Below are 27157 nucleotides of genomic sequence, written 5' to 3'. Positions count from 1 at the left end.
CTCACACTGAGCCTCAGTCTATCAATGTCTCACACTGAGCCTCAGTCTATTAATGTCTCACACTGAGCCTCAGTCTATCAATGTCTCACACTGAGCCTCAGTCTATTAACGTCTCACACTGAGCCTCAGTCTATCAATGTCTCACACTGAGCCTCAGTCTATCAATGTCTCACACTGAGCCTCAGTCTATTAATGTCTCACACTGAGCCTCAGTCTATCAATGTCTCACACTGAGCCTCTGTCTATAAATGTCTCACACTGAGCCTCAGTCTATTAATGTCTCACACTGAGCCTCTGTCTATTAACGTCTCACACTGAGCCTCTGTCTATCAATGTCTCACACTGAGCCTCTGTCTATCAATGTCTCACACTGAGCCTCTGTCTATTAATGTCTCACACTGAGCCTCAGTCTATTAATGTCTCACACTGAGCCTCTGTCTATTAATGTCTCACACTGAGCCTCAGTCTATTAATGTCTCACACTGAGCCTCAGTCTATTAATGTCTCACACTGAGCCTCTGTCTATTAATGTCTCACACTGAGCCTCTGTCTATTAATGTCTCACACTGAGCCTCAGTCTATTAATGTCTCACACTGAGCCTCTGTCTATCAATGTCTCACACTGAGCCTCAGTCTATTAACGTCTCACACTGAGCCTCAGTCTATCAATGTCTCACACTGAGCCTCAGTCTATTAACGTCTCCCACTGAGCCTCAGTCTATCAATGTCTCACACTGAGCCTCTGTCTATTAATGTCTCACACTGAGCCTCAGTCTATTAATGTCTCACACTGAGCCTCTGTCTATTAACGTCTCACACTGAGCCTCTGTCAGTCAATGTCTCACACTGAGCCTCTGTCTATCAATGTCTCACACTGAGCCTCTGTCTATCAATGTCTCACACTGAGCCTGTCTATTAATGTCTCACACTGAGCCTCTGTCTATTAACGTCTCACACTGAGTCTCTGTCAGTCAATGTCTCACACTGAGCCTCAGTCTATCGATGTCTCACACTGAGCCTCAGCCTATCAATGTCTCACATTGAGCCTCTGTCTATTAATGTCTCACACTGAGTCTCTGTCAGTCAATGTCTCAGAGTGATTTGGTGAACATCACTATCGATCTATTCTAATGCCATGTTGTGCTTTTACTTATCTTTGTGTTGCAGGCTTGGCCTGAAGATGCTTTGGAGAAAGTGGCAAATCATTTTCTAGATGATGTCGAAATGTCTCAGGAAATCCGGAATGAAGCTGTACTCATTTGTAAACAATTCCATCAGAGTGTCGTTGCTCTCTCTGAAAGGTTAAATATTTGAAAGTGATCATTTGATTTGAATCCAGATTTATTACTTACCAATTCTGCTAATCACATTTCACTGAAAGAACAAATTAATTTGGTTTATGCATTGCGATGGAATTAATTGAAGGTGTAAAAGAAAGTTATATCTGAGATAGGGGTACCAGGAGAGGGAGGGGGAGAGAGAGATAAGATCGATCGATAGATAGACAGATAGATAGATCGATAATAATAAAAGTAGTAGTAGTAGTAAGCTGGAGAGTACGATCTGTCCCTGTCTTGTACATTGTACAATCTAAAGACTGAATATTGGTGACTAATCCAATGGAGAAGCAGCAGGACCTAAGATAATACCTGTGACCATCTGGTCCGATGCTGCATGTAAAGACCCATCGGAAGTGAATAAACCGAGCTGATTTGGATATCATAGACTGCGTGTCTAATTGGTCCTGGGTCTAAACAGACTGTTACAAGAGGCTAGAAAGATAATGTAATAAATATCGAGCGCATAAAATTGTGATTAAGCTATTTAACAATCTTCATATTTTTACAAATTAATGCATGTTGGTTAACAACTTCAGCCCTTCCAGAACACTAAGACAAAGGACAGGCACTGGACATTTAATATCAACACCCAAAACACTGAGAACGCGGACAGGCACTGGACATTTAATATCAACACCCAAAACACTGGGAACACGGACAGGCACTGGACATTTAATATCAACACCCAAAACACTGAGAACGCGGACAGGCACTGGACATTTAATATCAACACCCAAAACCCTGGGAACGCGAACAGGCACTGGACATTTAATATCAACACCCAAAACACTGAGAACGCGGACAGGCACTGGACATTTAATATCAACACCCAAAACACTGGGAACACGGACAGGCACTGGACATTTAATATCAACACCCAAAACACTGGGAACACGGACAGGCACTGGACATTTAATATCAACACCCAAAACACTGAGAACGCGGACAGGCACTGGACATTTAATATCAACACCCAAAACCCTGGGAACGCGGACAGGCACTGGACATTTAATATCAACACCCAAAACCCTGGGAATGCGGACAGGCACTGGACATTTAATATCAACACCCAAAACACTGGGAACACGGACAGGCACTGGACATTTAATATCAACACCCAAAACACTGGGAACACGGACAGGCACTGGACATTTAATATCAACACCCAAAACACTGGGAACACGGACAGGCACTGGACATTTAATATCAACACCCAAAACACTGGGAACACGGACAGGCACTGGACATTTAATATCAACACCCAAAACACTGGGAACACGGACAGGCACTGGACATTTAATATCAACACCCAAAACACTGGGAACACGGACAGGCACTGGACATTTAATATCAACACCTAAAACACTGGGAACACGGACAGGCACTGGACATTTAATATCAACACCCAAAACACTGGGAACACGGACAGGCACTGGACATTTAATATCAACACCCAAAACACTGGGAACACGGACAGGCACTGGACATTTAATATCAACACCCAAAACCCTGGGAACGCGGACAGGCACTGGACATTTAATATCAACACCCAAAACACTGGGACACTGGATATTTCTCACCACAGGCAGAAATTGTAAGAGCGACATCACAGGACAGCAGGTAGGTGATTGGTCGGTGAATATTTCTGGTGTTTTTCTCTCCAAGTTAGGGCGGGGGTTTAACTAAGAGCTTAATTCAATAACTTAAACTACATAAATTAATGGTTAATAAAACTAAGAACAATGAGAGATTAAAAACTCTAATAAAGTAAATAAATAATTTCTGGTTCGACCAGTGATGTCAGGACAGGTGGTGTATCGTAACTGCGGCATGTGGGAGTTGGTGGAGAGCAGCGTGATCCCCGGCAACCACATCTGCAGTAAGTGTCTGCAGCTCGAGGAGCTTCAGCTCAGAGTTGTTGAGCTGGGGTCAGAGCTGCAGACATTGCGATGCATCCGGGAGGGGGAGAGTCACCTGTACACTTTGATCCAGCAGGCAGTTACACCCCTTGGATTAGGACGTAGTTTAGATTAGTTCAGTGTTCAGGGAGAGGAGGCTGTGACTGCGAGTCAGGCAGGTAAGGAGACCCAGGATCGAATGAAGGAGGAGCCTCAGCCCTTGACCTTATCCAACAGATATGAGGTACTTGCTACCTGTATGGATAAGAGCAAGGACTGCACGGAGGATGGGCAAACTGACCACGGCACTGTGGTACAGGAGGCCATTCAAGTGGGTGGAGTAAAAATGAATCTGGTAATGGTAGGGGATAGTATAGTCAGGGGGACAGACACTGTTCTCTGCAGTCGTGACAGAGAGTCCCGAAGGCTGTGTTGCCTGCCTGGTGCCAGGATTAGGACATCCCCTCACGGCTGAAAAAGAACTTGGAGCATGAGGGGGAGGATCCAGTTGCCATGGTCCACGTAGGAACCAACGACATATGCAGAACTACGAATGAGGTTCTGCTGAGACAGTGTGAGGAGCTAGGGACTAAATTAATCAGCAGAATCTCAAAGGTAACAATCTCTGGATTACAACCTGAGCCACGTGCAAACTGGCATAGGGACAAACAGATCAGAGAGTTAAATGCATGGCTCAAAGAGTGGTGTGGGAGACAGGGGTTTCAATTCATGGGGCACTGGCACCAGTACTGGGGAAAGAGGGAGCTGGTCCGATGAGACGGGCTCCACTTAAACCAGGCTGGGACCAGCGTCTTGGCGAATTGAATAACTAAGGCTGTAGACAGGGCTTTAAACTAAAACGCAGGGACTGGGGGAAAGAGGTCAGGTGAGGGGAAATTTAGAAATCTAATGAGAAAAGTTAAGGCAGTGAGAACAGTGTAGTGATTTGGGTAAAGATAAGCAGAGTGTGGCAGGAAGGGACAGAGAGTTTACCAATAATAGTGCAACAACAAGTAAGGTCAAAGCAGGAAAAAATGGTAAAAAAAATCAAAATTAAAGACTCTTTTTCTGAATGCACAGAGCATTCGTAACAAGATAGATGAATTAGTTGCATAAATAGAGATAAATGGGTTTGATCTAATAGCCATTACATAGATGTGGTTGCAAAGTGACCAAGGTTGGGAACTAAATATTCTAGGGTACATGATATTTGGAAAAGACAGGCAGAATGGAAAGGGAGGGGGTGCAGCCCTAATAATAAAGGATGAGATAAGGACCATGGTGAGAAAGGACCTTGGCTCAGAGGATCAGGAAGTAGAATCAGTACGGGTGGAAATAAGAACTAACAAGGGGCAGAAAACACTGGTGGGAGTAGTTTATAGGCCCCCTAATAGAAGCAATACCATTGGACAGAGTATGAATCATGAAATAATAGGAGTTTGTAACAAAGGCAATGCAGTAATTATGGGGGACTTTAATCTGCATATAGACTGGGCAAATCAAATTGTCAAAGGTAGTTTGGAGGAATGTATTCAAGACGGTTTCCTAGAGCAATACGTCATGGAACCAGCCAGGGAACAAACTATTTTAGATCCTGTATTGCGTAATGAGACATGGTTAATTGGTAATCTCACAGTAAAGGATCCTCTGGGGAAAAGTGATCATAATATGATAGAATTTTACATTGAGTTTGAGAGTGACATACTTAAGTCTGAAATTAGAGCTGTAAACTTAAATAAAGCCAATTACAAAGGTATGAGGGGCGAGTTGGCTAATGTAGATTGGGAAATTAAATTAAACAGTTTGACAGTTGAAAAGCAACGGTAAATATTTAAAGAAATATTTCAATATTCTCAACAAATATACATTCCATTGAGAAATAAAAACTCCACGGGAAAAGTGATTCACCTGTGGCTAACTAAAGAAGTTAAGGAGAGTATTAGATTGAAAGAAGAGGCCTATAATGTTGCAAAGAAGAATAATAAGCCTGAGGATTGGGAGAGTTTTAGAAACTAGCAAAGGACGACCAAAAAATTGATAAAAAGGGAGAAAATAGAATATGAAAGTAAACTAGCAAAAAATATAAAAACAGATTGTAAGAGCTTCTACAAGTATGTAAAAAGGAAGAGAGTAGCAAAAGTAAACGTTGGTCCCTAGAGCCTGAGACAGGAGAAATTATAATGGGGAATCAGGAAATGGCAGAGACATTAAACAAATATTTTGTATCTGTCTTCACAGTAGAAGATACAAAAACATATCAGAAATAGTGGGGAACCAAGGGGCAAATGAGAGTGAGGAACTTAAAGTAATTAATATCAGTAGAGAAAAAGTACTGGAGAAACTATTGGAACTAAAATCTAATAAATCCCCTGGACCTGATGGCCTATAGTCGAGGGTTCTAAAATAGGTGGCTGCAGAGATAGTGGATGCATTGGTTATGATCTTCCAAAATTCCCTAGATTCCAGATGGTCCCAGCGGATTGGATGGTAGCAAATGTTACCCCACTTTTCAAGAAAGGAGGGAGAGAGAAAACAGGGAACTACAGGCCAGTTATCCTGTCATCGGTCGTCGGGAAAATGCTGGAATCCATTGTTAAGGAAGTGGTAACAGGGCACTTAGAAAATCAAATATGATTAGGCAGAATTTATGAAAGGGAAATAATTTTTGAGGATGTGACTAGCAGGGTAGATAAAGGGGAACCAGTGGATGTCTAGTGGATTTTCAAAAGGCATCTGATAAAGTGCCACATAAAAGGCTGTTACGCAAGATGAGGGTTCATATGGTGGGGGGTAATATATTAGCATGGATAGAGGATTGGTTAAAGGACAGAAAACAGAGAGTAGGGATAAACGGCTCATTCTCAGGTTGGCAGGCTGTAACTAGTGGGGTGCCGCAAGGATTAGTGCTTGGGCCTCAGCTATTTACAATCTATATCAATGACTTAGATGAAGGGACTGAGTGTAATGTATCCAAGTTTGCTGACGATACAAAGCTAGGTGGGAAAGTAAGCTGTGAGGAGGACACAAAGAGTCTGCAAAGGGATATAGACAGGGTAAGTGAGTGGGCAAGGAGTTGGCAGATGGAGTATAATGTGGGGAAATGTGAGGTTATTCACTTTGGTAGGAAGAATAGAAAAACAGAATATTTTTTAAATGGTGAGAAACTATTAAATGTTGGTGTCCAGAGAGACTTGTGTGTCCTGGTAGAAGAAACACAAAAAGTTAGCATGCAGGTACAGCAAGCAGTTAGGAACGCAAATGGCATGTTGGCCTTTATTGCAAGGAGGTTGGAGTACAAGAGAAACTTTGACAACATCTTGTGAGATTTTGTTTTGCGCAGCTTGTAGTGAGGATCTCAGGATGCAAAGTCTCAGTGTCAGTCCCATAACTTTGTTAGAAGAAAGGTCTCGAGAGAGAGAGAGAGAGAGAGAGAGAGGAAGAATTGTGATGTCCTATTTTGAAGCGGGTACTGATTTGAGAGCCTTGATCTGTGCCGATTACAGAGATGGTAAACGATTGGAATTTACATAGCCTTCAAAGAAATCTGTCTCCCTTTGTTGTGGACATACTTCATATATTATGGGGGTAATTTTAACCCCGAAGAACAGGGGGTTGGGGGCGGGTGAGCAGTATAAATAGTGGATTTTTGGAGTGAGATCACATCCCGGCTCCCCGCGCCCACTCCCAGGTTTGACCCAGGCACGTTAGGATGCGAGCGCAAGGAAGTCCCACCCCACATAAAGCTGGCGGGCCGATATTTAAAGGGGCAATGTACCTCATTGAAATAGTTGAGGTTCTTAATTTTTTGTGTATTGCAAAAGTGAAACAACTTTAACCTTCCCTGTTCGGGTTTCCCATCACTTCTGATTCACATCAGGTGAAAGCAGGCGGGAAGGGCCGGATCCATGAGGAGAGTGAGGGCCTTTATTGCACTGTTGGTGGGCCCGGAGGAGCAGGAGTGCTTCACCCAGGCCCAACAAGCTCACCTGACCGACAGGACCCCCGCCATCGGACACCCCCCCCCCACAACCTCCGAACCTTTACCCGACCTCCGATCGCTTCTCCCGATCTGCAAGACCTCCAATCTCTGCAACCTCTTCGAGCGACCCCCGACCTCTTCCCGAAATCAGCCCCCCATCCCCCCGATCTCATCCCGGAATCAGCCCCTCACCACCCCCCCTCCGATCCCGTCCAGGAATCAGCCCCTCACCCACCCGATCTCGTCCAGGAATCAGCCCCTCACCCTCCCGATCCCGTCCAGGAATTAGCCCCTCACCCCCTCGATCCCGTCCAGGAATTAGCCCCTCACCCTCCCGATCTCGTCCAGGAATCAGCCCCTCACCCACCCGATCTCGTCCAGGAATCAGCCCCTCACCCTCCCGATCCCGTCCAGGAATCAGCCCCTCACCCACCCGATCCCGTCCAGGAATCAGCCCCTCACCCTCCCGATCCCGTCCAGGAATCAGCCCCTCACCCACCCGATCTCGTCCAGGAATCAGCCCCTCACCCACCCGATCCCGTCCAGGAATCAGCCCCTCACCCTCCCGATCCCGTCCAGGAATCAGCCCCTCACCCACCCGATCCCGTCCAGGAATCAGCCCCTCACCCTCCCGATCCCGTCCAGGAATTAGCCCCTCACCCTCCCGATCCCGTCCAGGAATCAGCCCCTCACCCTCCCGATCCCGTCCAGGAATCAGCCCCTCACCCCCTCGATCCCGTCCAGGAATTAGCCTCTCACCCTCCCGATCCCGTCCAGGAATCAGCCCCTCACCCCCCCGATCCCGTCCAGGAATTAGCCCCTCACCCTCCCGATCCCGTCCAGGAATCAGCCCCTCACCCTACCGATCTTGTCCAGGAATCAGCCCCTCACCCCCCCGATCCCGTCCAGGAATCAGCCCCTCACCCTCCCGATCCCGTCCAGGAATCAGCCCCTCACCCTCCCGATCCCGTCCAGGAATCAGCCCCTCACCCCCCCGATCCCGTCCAGGAATCAGCCCCTCACCCCCCCAATCTCATCCCAGAATCAGCCCCTCACCCCCCCGATCCCGTCCAGGAATCAGCCCCTCACCCCCCCAATCTCATCCCAGAATCAGCCCCTCACCCCCCCGATCCCGTCCAGGAATTAGCCCCTCACCCCCCCCGATCTCGTCCAGGAATCAGCCCCTCACCCTCCCGATCCCGTCCCGGAATCAGCCCCTCACCCCCCCCGATCTCATCCCAGAATCAGCCCCTCACCCCCCCGATCTCGTCCCAGAATCAGCCCCTCACCCTCCCGATCTCGTCCAGGAATCAGCCCCTCACCCTCCCGATCCCGTCCAGGAATCAGCCCCTCACCCCCCCGATCCCGTCCAGGAATCAGCCCCTCACCCTCCCGATCCCGTCCAGGAATCAGCCCCTCACCCCCCCGATCCCGTCCAGGAATCAGCCCCTCACCCCCACGATCCCGTCCAGGAATCAGCCCCTCACCCCCCCAATCTCGTCCCAGAATCAGCCCCTCACCCTCCCGATCTCGTCCAGGAATCAGCCCCTCACCCTCCCGATCTCGTCCAGGAATCAGCCCCTCTCCCCCCCGATCTCATCCCAGAATCAGCCCCTCACCCCCCCGATCTCATCCCAGAATCAGCCCCTCACCCTCCCGATCCCGTCCAGGAATCAGCGCCCCACCCCCCCCCCGACCTCTTCCTGGAATCAGCCCCCCCCACCTCATGTCCTCCATGGCCCACGATCCCATCCTCCCTCTTCGCCGATCCCCAGACTTCCCACCTGACAGCCAGACACCCTATCAATCGGACTGGGTAAAATGTATTGACCTCATTAAGGTCGCGATTGCGGATGGCGACCTACCAATTTACCTTCCTGGTTTCGCGGCCAATTTATCTTCCTCCGCCACACTCCCTTCCTGTCTCCATGTTAAAATCATGCCCCACTTCGCTGCATTTCCCTCGCTGAGTCGGGATTCACTCACACTGTAATCAGCCTTGAGCCATTTGAAAAAGTTGGCTATAAACACATTTGTTGTACCACAATTCTAAAACTAAATGTAACCCAGTAATAATTCGGATTTAGTGAAATGTGGAGATGTTAATTTTCACTGTAATTCATAGGATCATAGAATCAAACAGCACAGAAGGAGGCCATTCAGCCCATCATTTCTCTGCCGGCTTTTTGAAAGCTATCCAATTAGTCCCACTCCCCTGCTCTTTCCCCATAGCCCTGCAAATCTTTCCTTTTCAAGTATTTATCCAATTCCCTTTTGAAAGTTATTATTGAATCTGCTTCCACCGCCCTTTCAGGCAGCGCATTCCAGATCATAACAACTCGCTGAGTAAAAAAAATTCTCCTCATCTCCCCTCTGGTTCTTTTGCCAATTATCTTAAATCTGTGTCCTCTGGTTACTGACCCTCCCACCAATGGAAATAGTTTCTCCCTATCCACTCATAAATTTGAACTCCTCTGTTAAATCTCTGTTCTAAGGAGAACAACCCCAGCTTCTCCAGTCTCTCCACATAACTGAAGTCCCTCATCCCTGGTACCATTCTGGTAAATCTCCTCTGCACCCTCTCTAAGGTTTGAGAGGCAGCAGAGCAGATTCAGCTCCACTGCGTCCACTAACGCCCATCTATGGTGCTGATCTACCCGTGGAATGAAGTCATATCAACAGCTGGGCCCAGTACATTGCCTCAGACCATCACAACACAATCTAACGGTGCAATAAACCCTAGTTATACTGCCACAAGCCTGACCCAGGCATCAATAGGCGACACCCATCACCCCCGCTGGATGTACCCATTCCCCAAACAGGAAAAACTAAGGAGCGGGTTAGAATAAAATTATTTGCACAGAGAGGAGGTAGAATGTGGAATTTTCTTCCGCAAACCATTGTTCAAACAGAACAATCAATTGTAATAAAAGAGAATTAGAGAGTCGCTTGAAAAAGAGGAATTTTAAAGGGAATTGATGCAGCGCAGGAGAGTGGGATTAGACTGGGTGGGATATTAAAGGGGGTGGGGAGTGAGCAGGGGGGTGGGATTAGACTGGGTGGGATATTAAAGGGGATGGGGAGTGTGCAGGGGAGTGGGGTTAGACTAGGTGGGATATTAAAGGGGATGGGGAGTGTGCAGGGGAGTGGGGTTAGACCAGGTGGGATATTAAAGGGGATGGGGAATGAGCAGGGGAGTGGGATTAGACTGGGTGGGATATTAAAGGGGATGGGGAGTGAGCAGGAGAGTGGAATTAGACTGGGTGGGATATTAAAGGGGATGGGGAGTGAGCAGGAGAGTGGGATTAGACTGGGTGGGATATTAAAGGGGATGGGGAGTGAGCAGGGGAGTGGGGTTAGACTGGGTGGGATATTAAAGGGGATGGGGAATGAGCAGGAGAGTGGGATTAGACTGGGTGGGATATTAAAGGGTATGGGGAGTGAGGAAAGAGAGTGGGGTTAGACTGGGTGGGATATTAAAGGGGATGGGGAATGAGGGGGAGAGTGGGATTATACTGGGTGGGATATTAAAGGGTGTGAGGAGTGTGCAGGAGAATGGGATTAGACTGGGTGGGATATTGAAGAGTGAGGGGAGAGTTGGATTAGACTGGGTGGGATAGTAAAGCGTATGAGGAGTGGGCAGGGGAGTGGGATTAGACTGGGTGGGATATTGAAGGGTATAGGGAGTGAGTGGGAGAGTGGGATTAGACTGGGTGGGATATTGAAGGGTATGGGGAGTGAGTGGGAGAGTGGGATTAGACTGGGTGGGATATTGAAGGGTATGGGGAGTGAGTGGGAGAGTGGGATTAGACTGGGTGGGATATTGAAGGGTATGAGGAGTGGGCAGGGGAGTGGGATTAGACTGGGTGGGATATTGAAGGGTATGGGGAGTGAGCAGGGGAGTGGGATTAGACTGGGTGGGATATTGAAGGGTATGGGGAGTGAGTGGGAGAGTGGGATTAGACTGGGTGGGATATTGAAGGGTATGGGGAGTGAGTGGGAGAGTGGGATTAGACTGGGTGGGATATTGAAGGGTATGAGGAGTGGGCAGGGGAGTGGGATTAGACTGGGTGGGATATTGAAGGGTATGGGGAGTGAGTGGGAGAGTGGGATTAGACTGGGTGGGATATTGAAGGGTATGGGGAGTGAGTGGGAGAGTGGGATTAGACTGGGTGGGATATTGAAGGGTATGGGGAGTGAGTGGGAGAGTGTGTGGTTCATGTGGAGAGCAACACAGGCACAGATTTATGTCCTGTTTCTGTGCTGGAATATTCTATGATTCTATTAGCTCTGTTTCTCCAAGTTTGGGCCAGCGCTGGAAGAGATGGGCAAGGAGTGTTGGCCGGCCTGCATTAATGAATCGGCCTCACTCACTGCAGCTTGTTGAATATAACAGCAGTTTCAATCTCCATTCTCCCTTATTTTCTAACGGGCTCAAGTCTCAGGTGGCCCCACACTCCTGCCTTGATTGTGTGAGGGGGAGTGGAGAGGGAGGAGGGGACACAGGAAGGAGGGAGGCGATAAGCAGCTCTTTCTATAACATGCATTACTTGCCCACGACCTGTGATTTCTAATTCTGTGGACACTTTCTAACCTAATTACACTTAAATGTTAAACAAAAAGGTAATTTAACAAAGTGTGCCCAGTAACAATCCAATTTGGGAAAGAATATAGGAATTACCACCTCTATTTGACAATTTTAATTCAGTTTATCTTTCAGAACTTATAAAAGATGTTTTTTCAGATAAATTAAATAAAAACAGAAATGCCAGAATCACTCAGCAAGTCCGACAGCATCCATGGAGAGAGGAAGGTGGGGTTAATGTTTCAGGACGATGGGTTCTGACGAAAGGACATTAACTCTGTTTCTCTCTCTACAGATGCTGCCTGACCTGCTGAGTGTTTCCAGCATTTTCTGTGTTTATTTTAGATTTCCAGCATCTGCAGTGTTCTGCTGTTTGTTAACTTGCTAAATATCCTGTCCTCTCCAGATTCTACGAATCTCTTCAAAGGAGAACTTACGTCACACCTACGTCCTACCTCGAACTGATTAAAATATTTAAAAACCTGTTAGAAAGGAAAAGACTTGAGTTGTTGACCAACAGGAACAGATATGTGGTTGGACTGGAAAAGTTGGATTTTGCAGCATCTCAGGCAAGTTCAAGTGAAACGTCGAAATAATGGCTTAAATTTTCCATTGGCTCCGGGACCAAACAGAATACATTTGTAATTTGACCCAATGCCTTTCCTATTCAGTTCTCAATCATTCCCTGTGATTTGTAGACCCAAGAGGCAGCCATACACATGACTTGTACATGGAAAGGCAGCCCCTATATCCCCTGTGGATGATTTCCGCATCGATCTCCATGATCGCTGGGAATTTGCTTGTGGATTCTCCCGATCAGCCACTGTGACTTTAGGCAGGAGGACTGTGCTAACTATTCAAGGTAGATTGCCAAATTGTGAGGAGTTTCCGGCTACAGATTCATAGTCACTAGGAACTGGGTTCAGACTGCCCACCTCATGTCAATTTGCAGAGAGAGTAGACCTTCGTCTGATCAGTTTGGGCTGTTTTTGTACCCAGGTCCCACTGGTAAAGGGACAGTGCACTAATCCACTGCACCACCCCTTCCCCAAAGTCCACATTTTTATACATAAGAAAGCTCAACCTAAAATCTCTTCAGATTCCTGTACCTTTTGTAGCTCTTCACGATCTGTAAAATAACTGCGCCAGTGTTCGCTGATACGACATGAAGATTCCCAATATTTTTGCATTGGATCCAGACTTTCCTGCATAATTTTCTCCTGTTTTTTCTTGCGAACCCTTCATCAATCTTTTCTATAATTTGCTGCATATATGTGAAAACGCACCAAAAGCTTCAACAAAGACCAATGCCAAGTTCCTATTGCTTTTTCAGCTTCCTGTTTTTCCACTTTAGTCCATTGTTCCTATTGGCTGATTACATATCAGCCTTTGTTACTGGTTGGAGCTTGTAATTTGACAGTAAGACTTAGTTTGTCTTTCAACTATGAGGGGAGTTACTGCTGTTCTTTTTGTACTTTGTATTGAAGTTGTTTTGAAGGCAAGCTTATCAATTGGTGTGTTTTGGAATGCTCCTGTGTCAGAGTGGAGGGGATTCCACCCGTCACAGCTAGGGGCATTTCCTCCTCTCACTGCCTCCTGATGACTCTCCTCTTCCACAGACACTGCTCTCCTTTGGGACGTTGGTCTGGTGTGAAAGGCACTGTCTAAAAGCAAGTCCTTTCTTCCTTGGTTCAATGCCGAGACATTCACGAACCAGCTCTGTACAGTTAGACCATTGCAGCTTCCAGACTTGCACAAAGTATTCTCCTGACTCTTGGAATGAGCCTGTGGCACAGACATGCCATAGAGCAATCACCATAGAGCAATCACCATAGAGCGATCACCATAGAGCAATCGCCATAGAGCAATCACCATAATCACCATAGAGCAATCACCATAGAGCGATCGCCATAGAGCGATCACCATAGAGCGATCGCCATAGAGCGATCGCCATAGAGCGATCGCCATAGAGCGATCACCATAGAGCGATCACCATAGAGCGATCACCATAGAGCGATCACCATAGAGCGATCACCATAGAGCAATCACCATAATCACCATAGAGCGATCGCCATAGAGCGATCGCCATAGAGCGATCGCCATAGAGCGATCGCCATAGAGCGATCGCCATAGAGCGATCGCCATAGAGCGATCGCCATAGAGCGATCGCCATAGAGCGATCGCCATAGAGCGATCACCATAGAGCAATCGCCATAGAGCGATCACCATAATCGCCATAGAACGATCACCATAGAGCAATCACCATAGAGCAATCACCATAGAGCGATCACCATAGAGCGATCGCCATAGAGCGATCACCATAGAGCAATCGCCATAGAGCGATCACCATAATCACCATAGAGCAATCACCATAGAGCAATCGCCATAGAGCGATCACCATAGAGCGATCGCCATAGAGCGATCGCCATAGAGCGATCACCATAATCACCATAGAGCAATCGCCATAGAGCAATCGCCATAGAGCGATCACCATAGAGCAATCGCCATAGAGCGATCACCATAATCACCATAGAGCAATCGCCATAGAGCAATCACCATAGAGCAATCGCCATAGAGCGATCACCATAATCACCATAGAGCAATCACCATAGAGCAATCGCCATAGAGCGATCACCATAATCACCATAGAGCAATCACCATAGAGCGATCACCATAGAGCGATCGCCATAATCACCATAGAGCGATCGCCATAGAGCGATCGCCATAGAGCGATCGCCATAATCACCATAGAGCGATCGCCATAGAGCGATCGCCATAATCACCATAGAGCGATCACCATAGAGCGATCGCCATAGAGCGATCGCCATAGAGCGATCGCCATAGAGCGATCGCCATAGAGCGATCGCCATAGAGCAATCGCCATAGAGCAATCACCATAATCACCATAGAGCGATCACCATAGAGCGATCACCATAGAGCAATCACCATAGAGCAATCACCATAGAGCAATCACCATAGAGCAATCGCCATAGAGCGATCACCATAATCACCATAGAGCAATCACCATAGAGCAATCGCCATAGAGCGATCACCATAGAGCAATCACCATAGAGCGATCACCATAGAGCAATCACCATAGAGCGATCACCATAGAGCAATCACCATAGAGCAATCACCATAGAGCGATCACCATAATCACCATAGAGCAATCACCATAGAGCAATCGCCATAGAGCGATCACCATAATCACCATAGAGCAATCACCATAGAGCAATCGCCATAGAGCGATCACCATAATCACCATAGAGCAATCGCCATAGAGCGATCGCCATAGAGCGATCGCCATAGAGCGATCGCCATAGAGCGATCGCCATAGAGCGATCGCCATAGAGCGATCGCCATAGAGCGATCACCATAATCACCATAGAGCGATCACCATAGAGCGATCACCATAATCACCATAGAGCGATCACCATAGAGCGATCACCATAGAGCGATCACCATAATCACCATAGAGCGATCGCCATAGAGCAATCACCATAGAGCGATCACCATAGAGCGATCACCATAATCACCATAGAGCGATCGCCATAGAGCAATCACCATAGAGCGATCACCATAGAGCGATCGCCATAATCACCATAGAGCAATCGCCATAGAGCAATCACCATAATCACCATAGAGCGATCGCCATAGAGCAATCGCCATAGAGCAATCACCTTGACTCTAATGGGCAGTGCCAATACAGTTAGTGTGAGAAATTCAGAGTCCCATCGGGTGTGTGACGGATGGTAGTAAGGAGACCGCAGGTTTGCTAAAACCAAAGCACACGAGCTACCTTATCAAATTCAATAAATTCATTCTTCACGAGTGTTTCCTTTGTAAAGAAATAATCGCAATGGGGCAGAAATTGCTCAGAGGGACAAACCAACAGTGCCCGTCGCTCCATAGATTTATACTAACTCACCGCGGACTTTACTGGGGGCACTTCCTCGAATAGGAAGCGGAGAAGAGCCCAGTGTCAGTTCAGGTGAAGTGAGGACCCTGGGAGAAGCGAGAGGATCGATCTCTCTCCTCGAACAATCAGATCGCAGCATTTTTGACAAGCTGCAAAACTGTTTCTGCAGCTTTAAGACCAGGAAGTGAAAGGTATAACATTAAAATCAACGTAGAAACAGTTATAAACAGCGAAAAAGAGGGGAAGAAATAATTGAATTAAATAAAAGAGACAGAGGGAAAAAAATTTTTTACTGACCAACAACTATTAAAATATGGAGTAATGAGACTCCAAAATTTTTAAAAGTTAATTTTTAGTGGTTTCGAAGTCATTAAAACTTAAGTGTACCTGTTTTGTGACGATATTAGTTACTTTCCAGCTGGGCAGATGAGCAAGTTTGCACTTTTTCAATGATTTCCCTGATTGCAGCGTGCGATATCCCTTTAATTCGAAGCTGTTATTTCGCTGCTGAACCAATAGGAGGAAGTTCCGGATTTCCGCATTTCACTGTGCAAGTGTGAACACCAGAACTTGCTCCTCCATTCACCACTAACAACGGGGAGCGCTGTTCAGTTCACTGTTATTTCGCGAGCAATTTCTGCCCCATTCTCTTTCCATGCTCTCCTTGTCCTTCCTCTTCCTCGTCTGTGATGCATATCATCAAAGACCAGAATAATCACTCCCCTAATGTAAACTCACTAAAGAGACGGGGTATCGATTGGGAAGCAGATATTAATCTGATTGCAATTGTGATAAATACCAGGCAGGCAGATATGAGGTAATTTTGTGAGCACAATAATGTGTTTATTTTTGTTCTTGGGCTAATTATTGTCTTAATTGGTAATTTAATCAACTTGTGGTACTTCAGTGCTGCTCAGTTACAAACTAAGTGGAGATGGTAGAGTAGTGATAATTACCAAAAGTGTTGGATTACAACCAGTGGTAAAGTCCCTTGGTCAGACTGCCACACACTGAGCAATGGCAGTGCTGGATGTATCGTCCCTCCTTTTTTCAACTTTTATTTTATATTTACTGTGTTTTCAGTGAAAATTCTATCTCAGCTTTATACCTACAATGAAGATGCAATGTAGTGAATTTCCATCTTCACCACTGGAGCAATAGCCTGGGGGAGTGTTGCCCTTTAGAGAACCTGCCTGATTTCCACCCTGTTGATTTGATTTGAATGGAAGTCTGAGGATTCGATAATGGGCGGGGGGTCCGTTCGGCCAGATTACTGACCGTGGGGTCAAGAGGAAGATTGACCCCAGTGTGCTTGGTCTTACATTAAGATTAATAGAGCAGTGTTGTGTTACAGTCCAGGTGTCTGAATATTCCGCTGATGTATTCAATCAGATTGCAGTAATGCAGCAGGAACTGACAGGCCTGAAGCCTTTGTTAATGGAGCGAAGCCAGGAGACGGAGGAGCTGTTGAACATCATCGCTGATGAGACGCTCGAGGTGGAAGTCGTGAAGCGGGTCGTGGAAGCAGATGAGGCAACAGCAAACAATGCTGCACAGGAAGCTCGAGCAATTAAGGTAAATGTTTGAAATGTTAAAAAGACAAATCTAAAGGCACTGTATCTGAATGCACGAAGCATTCGTAATAAGGTAGACAAATTAGCAGCGCAAATAGATGTAAACGGAAATGATATAATTGCGATTGCGGAAACATGGCTGCAGGGTGACCAAGGCTGGGAGCTGAATATCCAAGGGTATTCGATATTTAGGAAGGACAGGCAAAAAGGAAAAGGAGGTGGGGTGGTGTTGTTAGTAAAGGATGAAATCAGAGCAATAGTGAGAAAGGATATTGACTCAGAAAATCAAGATGTAGAATCAGTCTGGGTGGAGTTAAGAAGCACCAAAGGGCAGAAAACACTGGTGGGAATTGTCTACAGGCCTCCAAACAGTAGTAATAATGTAGGGGACGGCATCAAACAGGAAATTGGAGATGCATGTAACAAGGGTACTACAGTAATCATGGGTGACTTTAATCTGCATATAGACTGGCCAAACCAAATTAGCAATAATACTGTGGAGGATGAATTCCTGGAGTGTGTACGAGATGGTTTTTTAGACCAGTACATTGAGGAGCCAACCAGGGAACAGGCTATCCTAGATTGGGTATTGTGCAATGAGAAGGGGTTAATTAATAATCTTGTATTGTGGGGTCCTTCAGGGAAGAGTGACCATAACTTGATAGAATTCTTCATTAAGATGGAAAGTGAAGTCGTCCAGTCCGAAACTAAGGTCCTAAATCTAAACAAAGGAAACTACGAAGGCATGAGGAGTGAGTTGGCTATGATAGATTGGGAAGCTTCATTAAAAGGGATGACTGTGGATAGGCAATGGCTAACATTTAAGGAACGAATGCATGAATTGCAAGAGTTATACATTCCTTTCTGGTGCTAAAACAAAAGTAAAAGCGGCCCAACCATGGCTAACAAAAGAAATTAAGGATAGTATTAGATCCAAAGAGGAGTCATATAAAGTTGCCAGAAAAAGTAGCAAACCTGAGGATTGGGAGCAGTTTAGAATTCAGCAAAAAAAGACCATGGGATTGGTTAAGAGGGGAAAAATAGAGTATGAGAGTAAACTTACAAGGAACATAAAATTGGACTGTAAAAGCTTCTATAAGTATGTCAAAAGAAAAAGATTAGTGAAGACAAATGTAGGTCCCTTACAGTCAGAAACGGGAGAATTTATAATGGGGAACAAGGAAATGGCAGAACAATTAACAAATACTTTGGTTCTGTCTTCACGGAAGAGGACACAAATAACTTCCCAGGAATGCTAGGGAACCAAGGGACTAGTGAGAAGGAGGAATTAAAGGAAATTAGTATCAGTAAAAAAATAGAGCTGGAGAAATTATTGGGACTGAAAGCCGATAAATCCCCAGGACCTGATAATCTGCATCCCAGAGTACTAAAAGAGGTAACCATGGAAATAATGGATGCATTGGTTGTCATCTTCCAAAATTCTACAGATTATGGAACAGTTCCTGCAGATTGGAGGGTGGCAAATGTAACCCCACTATTTAAAAAAGGAGGGAGAGGAAACAGGGAACTACAGACTGGTTAGCCTAACATCAGTAATAGGGAAAATGGTAGAGTCTATTATAAAGGATGTGATAACAGGACACTTAGAAAATACCAACGGGATTAGACAAAGTCAACATGGATTTATGAAAGGGAAATCATGTTTGACAAACCTACTGGAGTTTTTTGAGGATGTAACTGGTAGAATAGATAAGGGAGAACCAGTGGATGTAGTTAATTTGGATTTTCAGAAGGCCTTTGATAAAGTCCCACATAAGAGGTTAGTGTGCAAAATTAAAGCATTTGGGATTTGGGGTAATATACTGGCATGGATTGAAAATTGGTTAACAGACAGGAAATAAATGGGTCTTTATCGGGGTGGCAGGCAGTGACTAGTGGGGTACCGCAGGGATCAGTGCTTGGGCCCCAGCTATTCACAATATATATCAATGATTTGGATGAGGGAACCAAATGTAATATTTCCAAGTTTGCTGACAACACAAAACTAGGTGGGATCGTGAGTTGTGAGGAGGATGCAAAGAAGCTTCAAGGCGATTTAGACAAGTTGAGTGAGTGGGCAGATACGTGGCAGATGCAGTATAATGTGGATAAATGTGAAGTTATCCACTTTGGAAGGAAAAACAGAAAGGCAGAGTATTATTTAAATGGTGATAGATTGGGAAATGTTGATGTACAAAGGGACTTGGGTGTCCTTGTACACCAGTCACTGAAAGCAAACATGCAGGTGCAGCAAGCAATTAGGAAGGCAAATGGTATGTTGGCCTTCATTGCAAGAGGATTTGAGTACAGGAGCAAGGATGTCTTACTGCAGTTATACAGGGCCTTGATGAGACCACACCTGGAGTATTGTGTGCAGTTTTGGTCTCCTTACCTAAGAAAGGATATACTTGCCATAGAAGGAGTGCAGTGAAGGTTCACCAGACTGATTGCTGGGATGGTAGGACTGTCGTATGAGGAGAGATTGGGTCGACTCGGCCTGCATTCACTCAAGTTTAGAAGAATGAGAGGGGATCTCATTGAAACATATAAAATTCTGACAGGGCTAGACAGACTGGATGCAGGGAGGATGTTTCCCCTGGCTGGGGGGTCCAGACCGAGGGGTCACAGTCTCAGGACACAAGGTAGGACAGTTAGGACTCAGAGGAGGAGAAATTTCTTCACTCAGAGGGTGGTGAACCTGTGGAATTCTCTACCACAGAATGCTGTGGAGGCCAAGTCACTGAATATATTTAAGAAGGAGCTGGATAGATTTCTAGACACTGAAGGCATCAAGGGGTATCGGGAGAGAGTGGGAATATGGTTTTGAGATAGAGGATCAGCCATGATCATATTGAATGGCAGAGCAGGCTCGAAGGGCCGAATGGCCTCCTCCTGATCCTATTTTCTATGTTTCTATGTAAATGGATTTAAACACTGCAGCTGCCTGACTCACCTTAAAGGCAAGGACCTGCAGCCAATACAAAGCTTTGCTTCAAAAATAACCAAAGGGCTGACATGACTTGGAGCAATCAGGCCAGGGAACTAAAAGGGATGAGGAAACAAACTACAGCCTGGTTTGGGTAATTCTACACTGGATAGTATTTTACTGCACTTGAATAATTAAATAATTTAAACTGCACATTACCTTAACTCTAATATTACAACTGCAGCTGGCTGGGGAAATTTGTAGGTCTTTGCTCATCGTGAATGTGTATTAAATGATTAAAAATTAACACTAGTTAAATCCTGGGAAATACATTTTTAGATTCCTACAGTCCTTGATGTTTGCTTGTAGACTACAGGAATAGGAGAGTGGTAGCGGTGGGAGATTTATCGTCAGGAGTATAGACAGTCATTTTTGCAGTCATGACCTAGAGTCCTGAATGGTATGTTGCCTCCCTGGTGCCAGGGTGAAGGATATCAAAGAGCAGGTGAAAAACATCTGGAAAGGGAGGGAGAACAGTGATGGTCCATGTCGGAACCAAGGGCCACAGATAGAAGTACATTTGAAGAATTGCAGAGGGAGTTTAATGGAGTCAGACACTAGAATGAAATACAAATCTCGAGATTGGTGATCTCTAGATTGCTTTCTGTGCTATGTATTAGCCCAGTGGTGAAGGATAGAATACCAGAGCCTGGTCTTCAGTTGCTTCCAAGCCTTTATTCACAGAGCTTCACATCACCCACTCCATACCTGAGATCAGCTCTTTTTAATGGATACAAGAGAGTTCTCAATTGATATGCACCACCTAAATACAATTAACATTAATTGCTATAAATCACATTGATACAATTAACACTAATTGATATAAATCACATGGATACAATTGTGGAAATGCATAAAGAGATACCTGACCACATTAACTCTCTAATACACAAATGTAGAAATGCATGATGGATATTTGACCATATTAACTGACCAGCTAATTCAATTTAAAGCTCACATAATAGTTTCAGAGAAGCACAATTGTGTAATTACGTTTAAGCCTTGGTATGTTGATAATTAAGTTAGCTGAGCAGGTGCTTAGTACCGTCTGGCCTCCCCTAGCAGATAAGGGTATTGCTGACTACAAAAATATAATGAGAATACAGTTTCTTGAAAGGCCATGTGGCCTTGAGACTGACTTCAGCCCTACTGATAACCAGGACAGAAATGTGGGGAGGAGGGGAATGCTCAGGCCTACGAGGCCTACGTGCCAAGATAAAAAAGGGCTATGGACGTTCGGAGGGGGCAGGCTCACTACTTGATTGACTAACTACCTGAGCCAATAAAGAATGTACGTGTACGCCCATATTCTATGACAGGTGGGCGTCGTTACTGAACTGTATAAACGTGAGCTGTTTCTTGAACTCAGCGAAGACGGAGCCTCAACCATTGTTTGGGGCACCCTTCCACTTGTACAAGTTTCTTAATAAATTCTCGCTTGTCTGAATTAAGTGTTTGGGAGTTAATGCATTGTATATAATAGGTAATATTAAGTTTAAGTTTTCGACATAATTATCATGCTACATCATTCAGAAGGTCAACGCATGGCTGCAGTGCTGCTGCAGGAAGGAAGGGCTCTTGAGTTCTGGAACAAGGGAAGGCTGATCCAAAGGGAAAATCTTCTCCTGAACCGAAATGGCACCAATGTCCTTGCGGAGAGGGTAGATAGAGTAATGGGGGAGGGTTTAAACTGATGTGGTGGGAAGGGATGGGCATAGTCTAGGTTTCAACCGAGAGGGAGCAGGATTAATAAATCTGTTGGATTAGGAACAGAAAGCTTAGCTGAGGTAAATAATGAGAAAATATTATCAGAGTAGAAAGGGAAAGAAAAGGGTTTTGAGATGGTGAGAGATAAAAACACTGTTGGAGGAGGGGAAGAGGAAAAAATGGGGAAAAAAAGAAAGAGAATAGGGGTTAATGTTGCAAAAAATCAGGAATGAGCAATATGGATGTGAGTGCACAACGCATTCAAAATAACACTGGGGAGATACGATTAATAACACTGGGAAGTTACGATTAATTACACTGGGGAGTTACTATTAATAACACTGGGGAGTTACTATTAATAACACTGGGATGTTACTATTAATAACACTGTGGAGTTACTATTAATAACACTGTGGAGTTACTATTAATAACACTGGGGAGATACTGTTAATAACACTGTGGAGTTACTATTAATAACACTGGGGTGTTACTATTAATAACAATGGGGAGTTACTATTAATAACACTGTGGAGTTACTATTAATAACACTGTGGAGTTACTATTAATAACACTGGGGAGATACTATTAATAACACTGTGGAGTTACTATTAATAACACTGGGGTGTTACTATTAATAACACTGGGGTGTTACTATTAATAACACTGGGGTGTTACTATTAATAACACTGTGGAGTTAGTATTAATAACACTGGGGCGTTACTATTAATAACACTGGGGTGTGACTATTAATAACACTGGGGTGTTACTATTAGTAACACTGGGGTGTTAGTGTTAATAACACTGGGGTGTTACGATTAATAACACTGGAATGTTACTATTAACAACACTGGGGTGTTACTATTAATAACACTGGGAAGATACATTTAATAACACTGGGATGTTACTATTAATAACACTGGGGTGTTACGATTAATAACACTGGGATGTTACTATTAATAACACTGGGATGTTACTATTAATAACACTGGGGAGTTACTATGAATAACACTGGGGAGTTACCATGAATAACACTGGGGAGTTACTATTAATAACACTGGGAAGATACTATTAATAACACTGGGGAGTTACTATTAATAACACTGGGATGTTACTATTAATAATACTGGGATGTTACTATTAATAACACTGGGGAGTTACGATGAATAACACTGGAGAGTTACTATTAATAACACTGGGAAGATACTATTAATAACACTGGGATGTTACTATTAATAACACTGGGGAGATACTATTAATAACACTGGGGCGTTACTATTAATAACACTGGGGCGTTACTATTAATAACACTGGGGTGTTACAATTAATAACGCTGGGAAGATACTATTAATAACACTGGGGTGTGACTATTAATAACACTGGGGTGTGACTATTAATAACACTGGGTTTTACTGGGGAGTTGCTACTAATAACACTGCGTTGTTACTATTAATAATACTGGGATGTTACTATCAATAACACTGGGGAGTTACTATTAATAACGCTGGGAAGATACTATTAATAACACTGGGGTGTGACTATTAATAACACTGGGGTGTGACTATTAATAACACTGGGTGTTACTGGGGAGTTGCTACTAATAACACTGCGGTGTTACTATTAATAACACTGGGGTGTTACTATTAATAACACTGGGAAGATACTATTAATAACACTGGGGTGTTACTATTAATAACACTGGGATGTTACTATTAATAACACTGGGGTGTTACTATTAATAACACTGGGGAGATACTATTAATAACACTGGGATGTTACTATTAGTAACACTGGGGTGTTACTATTAATAACACTGGGGTGTTACTATTAATAACACTGGGATGTTACTATGAATAACACTGGGGAGTTACTATGAATAACACTGGGGAGTTACTATTAATAACGCTGGGAAGATACTATTAATAACACTGGGATGTTACTATTAATAATACTGGGGTGTTACTATTAATAACACTGGGATGTTACTATTAATAACACTGGGGAGTTACTATTAATAACACTGGGATGTTACTGTTAATAATTCTGGGATGTTACTATTAATAACACTGGGGAGATACTATTAATAACACTGGGGTGTTACTATTAATAACACTGGGGAGATACTGTTAATAACACTGGGATGTTACTATTAATAACACTGGGATGTTACTATTAATAACACTGGGGAGATACTATTAATAACACTGGGGAGTTGCTATTAATAACACTGGGGTGTTACTATTAATGACACTGGGGAGATACTATTTATAACACTGGGGTGTTACTATTAATAACACTGGGGAGATACTATTAATAACACTGGGGTGTTACTATTAATAACACTGGGATGTTACTATTAATGACACTGGGATATTACTATTAATAACACTGGGGTGTTACTATTAATAAGAGTTACTATTAATAACACCTGGGAGGTACTATTAATAACACTGGGAAGTTTCTATTAATGACACTGGGATATTACTATTAATAACACTGGGGTGTTACTATTAATAAGAGTTACTATTAATAACACCTGGGAGGTACTATTAATAACACTGGGGAGTTTCTATTAATGTCACTGGGGTGTTACTATTAATAACACTGGGGAGTTACTATTTATAACTATTGAACAATGTGGTTTAGATGATTGTTATCGCATTTTCAGGAGAGATAGGAAGGGAAAATGATGTGGGTGGAATGGCAGGGAAGATTCTATCACAGTGCTAGAATGTAAGGATGTCCTGGAGATTGTGTTAAGATGGAGAAGTTATGAAATAGGGAAGGAAATAGTGAAATTCTTTATGTGCACTACAGGCCACCATAAAGTGGAGCTGAGGTAGACAGGGAGATCTGCAGGCAGTTCAGAAAGGCACATGAGAACAACAGAGCAATATAATATTGGATGATTTTAAATATCCCAGGATAGATTGGTACAAAGAGGAGGACTCTTCAGAATGCACCCAAGACTGCTTCCTAGATTAGTAACAAAGCATTGCTTGATTTAGTCCTGGGAAATGAAGTGGGGCAAATAACTGATACGAGAGTAGGAGAACAATTGGAAAATAGAATAGAAAGGAATGATGAAGAGCCAAAGATAAGGGTGCTGGACTAGAAAAAGACAAAGTTCAGCAAGATATGAAGAGATCTGGTCCAAATTAACTGGGCAGAAAAGTTAGCAAACACATTGACAGGTCAGTAGTCGACAGATCTTTTACGCCCGTGCATTGAGCCCTGTGTTAAGAACATAAGAACATAAGAAATAGGAGCAGGAGTAGGCCAATCGGCCCCTCGAGCCTGCTCCGCCATTCAATAAGATCATGGCTGATCTGATCCCAACCACAAATCTAAAGAACACAAGAAGGAGGAACAGGACCCGGCCACACAGCCCCTGGGCCCTCTCCGCCACCCACAGGGCATTGACCGATCCGAACTCAGCTTCATGTCCAATTTCCTGCCCGCTCCCCGTAACCCCTAATTCCCTTTACTTCTAGGAAACTGTCTATTTCTGTTTTAAATTTATTTAATGATGTAGCTTCCACAGCTTCCTGGGGCAGCAAATTCCACAGACCTACTACCCTCTGAGTGAAGAAATTTCTCCTCATCTCAGTTGTGAAAGAGCAGCCCCTTATTCTAAGATTATGCCCCCTAGTTCTAATTTCACCCATCCTTGGGAACATCCTTACCGCATCCACCCGATCAAGCCCCTTCACAATCTTATATGTTTCAATAAGATCGCCTCTCATTCTTCTGAACTCCAATGAGTAGAGTCCCAATCTACTCAACCTCTCCTCATATGTCCACCCCCTCATCCCCGGGATTAACCGAGTGAACCTTCTTTGTACTGCCTCAAGAGCAAGTATGTCTTTTCTTAAGTGTGGACACCAAAACTGTATGCAGTATTCCAGGTGCGGTCTCACCAATACCTTATATAACTGCAGCAATACCTCCCTGTTTTTATATTCTATCCCCCGAGCAATAAAAGCCAACATTCCGTTGGCCTTCTTGATCACCTGCTGCACCTGCATACCAACTTTTTGATTTTCTTGCACGAGGACCCCCAGATCCCTTTGTACTGCAGTACTTTCCAGTCTCTCGCCATTAAGAAAATAACTTGCTCTCTGATTTTTCCTGCCAAAGTGCATAACCTCACATTTTCCAATATTATATTGCATCTGCCAAATCTCCGCCCACTCACCCATCCCCTTGCAGGTTTTTTATGTCCTCCTCACTCTCTACTTTCCCTCCCATCTTTGTATCATCTGCAAATTTTGATATGTTGCACTCGGTTCCCTCCTCCAAATCGTTAATATAGATTGTAAAGAGTTGGGGACCCAGCACCGACCCCTGTGGAACACCACTGGTCGCCAGTCCGAGAATGTACCATTTATCCCAACTCTCTGCCTCCTGTTCGATAACCAATCCTCCACCCATGCCAGAATATTACCCCCAATCCCGTGATTTTTTATCTTAAGTAATAATCTTTTATGTGGCACCTTGTCGAATGCCTTCTGGAAGTCTAAATACACTACGTCCACTGGTTCCCCTTTATCCACCCTGTACGCTATATCCTCAAAGAACTCAAGCAAATTTGTCAGACATGACTTCCCCTTCATAAAGCCATGCTGACTTTGTCCTATTAAATTATGCTTATCTAAATGTTCCGTTACTGTCTCCTTAATAATAGACTCCAAAATTTTACCCACCACAGATGTTAGGCTAACTGGCCTATAATTTCCAGCCTTCTGCCTACTACCCTTTTTAAATAACGGTGTTACATTAGCAGTTTTCCAATCTGCCGGGACCTCTCCTGAGTCCAGGGAATTTTGGAAAACTATCACCAAAGCATCCACAATCCCTACTGCCACTTCCCTCAAGACCCTAGGATGTAAGCCATCAGGTCCAGGGGATTTATCCACCTTGAGTCCCATTAATTTACTGAGTACCATCTCCTGAGTGATTTTAATCGTATTTAGCTCCTCCCCCCCTAGAGTCCCCTGTTTGTCCAGTGTTGGGATATTCTTAGTGTCCTCTACCGTAAAGACTGAAACAAAATATTTGTTCAGCATTTTTGCCGTCTCCATGTTTCCCACCATTAATTTCCCAGTCTCATCCTCTAAGAGACCTACGTTTGCCTTAGCCACCCTTTTTCTTTTTATATAACTATAGAAA

At 44.4% G+C, this 27157-nt stretch overlaps 1 protein-coding gene across 1 annotated transcript in view; it reads left to right on the top strand.

Annotated features, from left to right (window-relative positions):
* Positions 1-27157, top strand: part of LOC137341904 (dynein axonemal heavy chain 3-like) — a 490604-nt gene that overhangs the window by 256544 nt on the left and 206903 nt on the right. The window contains exons 37-39 of the mRNA XM_068005410.1: positions 1168-1301; positions 12209-12371; positions 17114-17296. Of these exons, the coding sequence (XP_067861511.1) occupies positions 1168-1301; positions 12209-12371; positions 17114-17296 (480 nt within the window). The remainder of the gene's footprint in view (positions 1-1167; positions 1302-12208; positions 12372-17113; positions 17297-27157) is intronic.

The sequence above is a fragment of the Heptranchias perlo genome, chromosome 24, assembly GCF_035084215.1.
Source record: "Heptranchias perlo isolate sHepPer1 chromosome 24, sHepPer1.hap1, whole genome shotgun sequence".
In the NCBI taxonomy this organism is placed as follows: domain Eukaryota; kingdom Metazoa; phylum Chordata; class Chondrichthyes; order Hexanchiformes; family Hexanchidae; genus Heptranchias; species Heptranchias perlo.
This window is presented reverse-complemented; position numbering and strand designations above follow the sequence as displayed.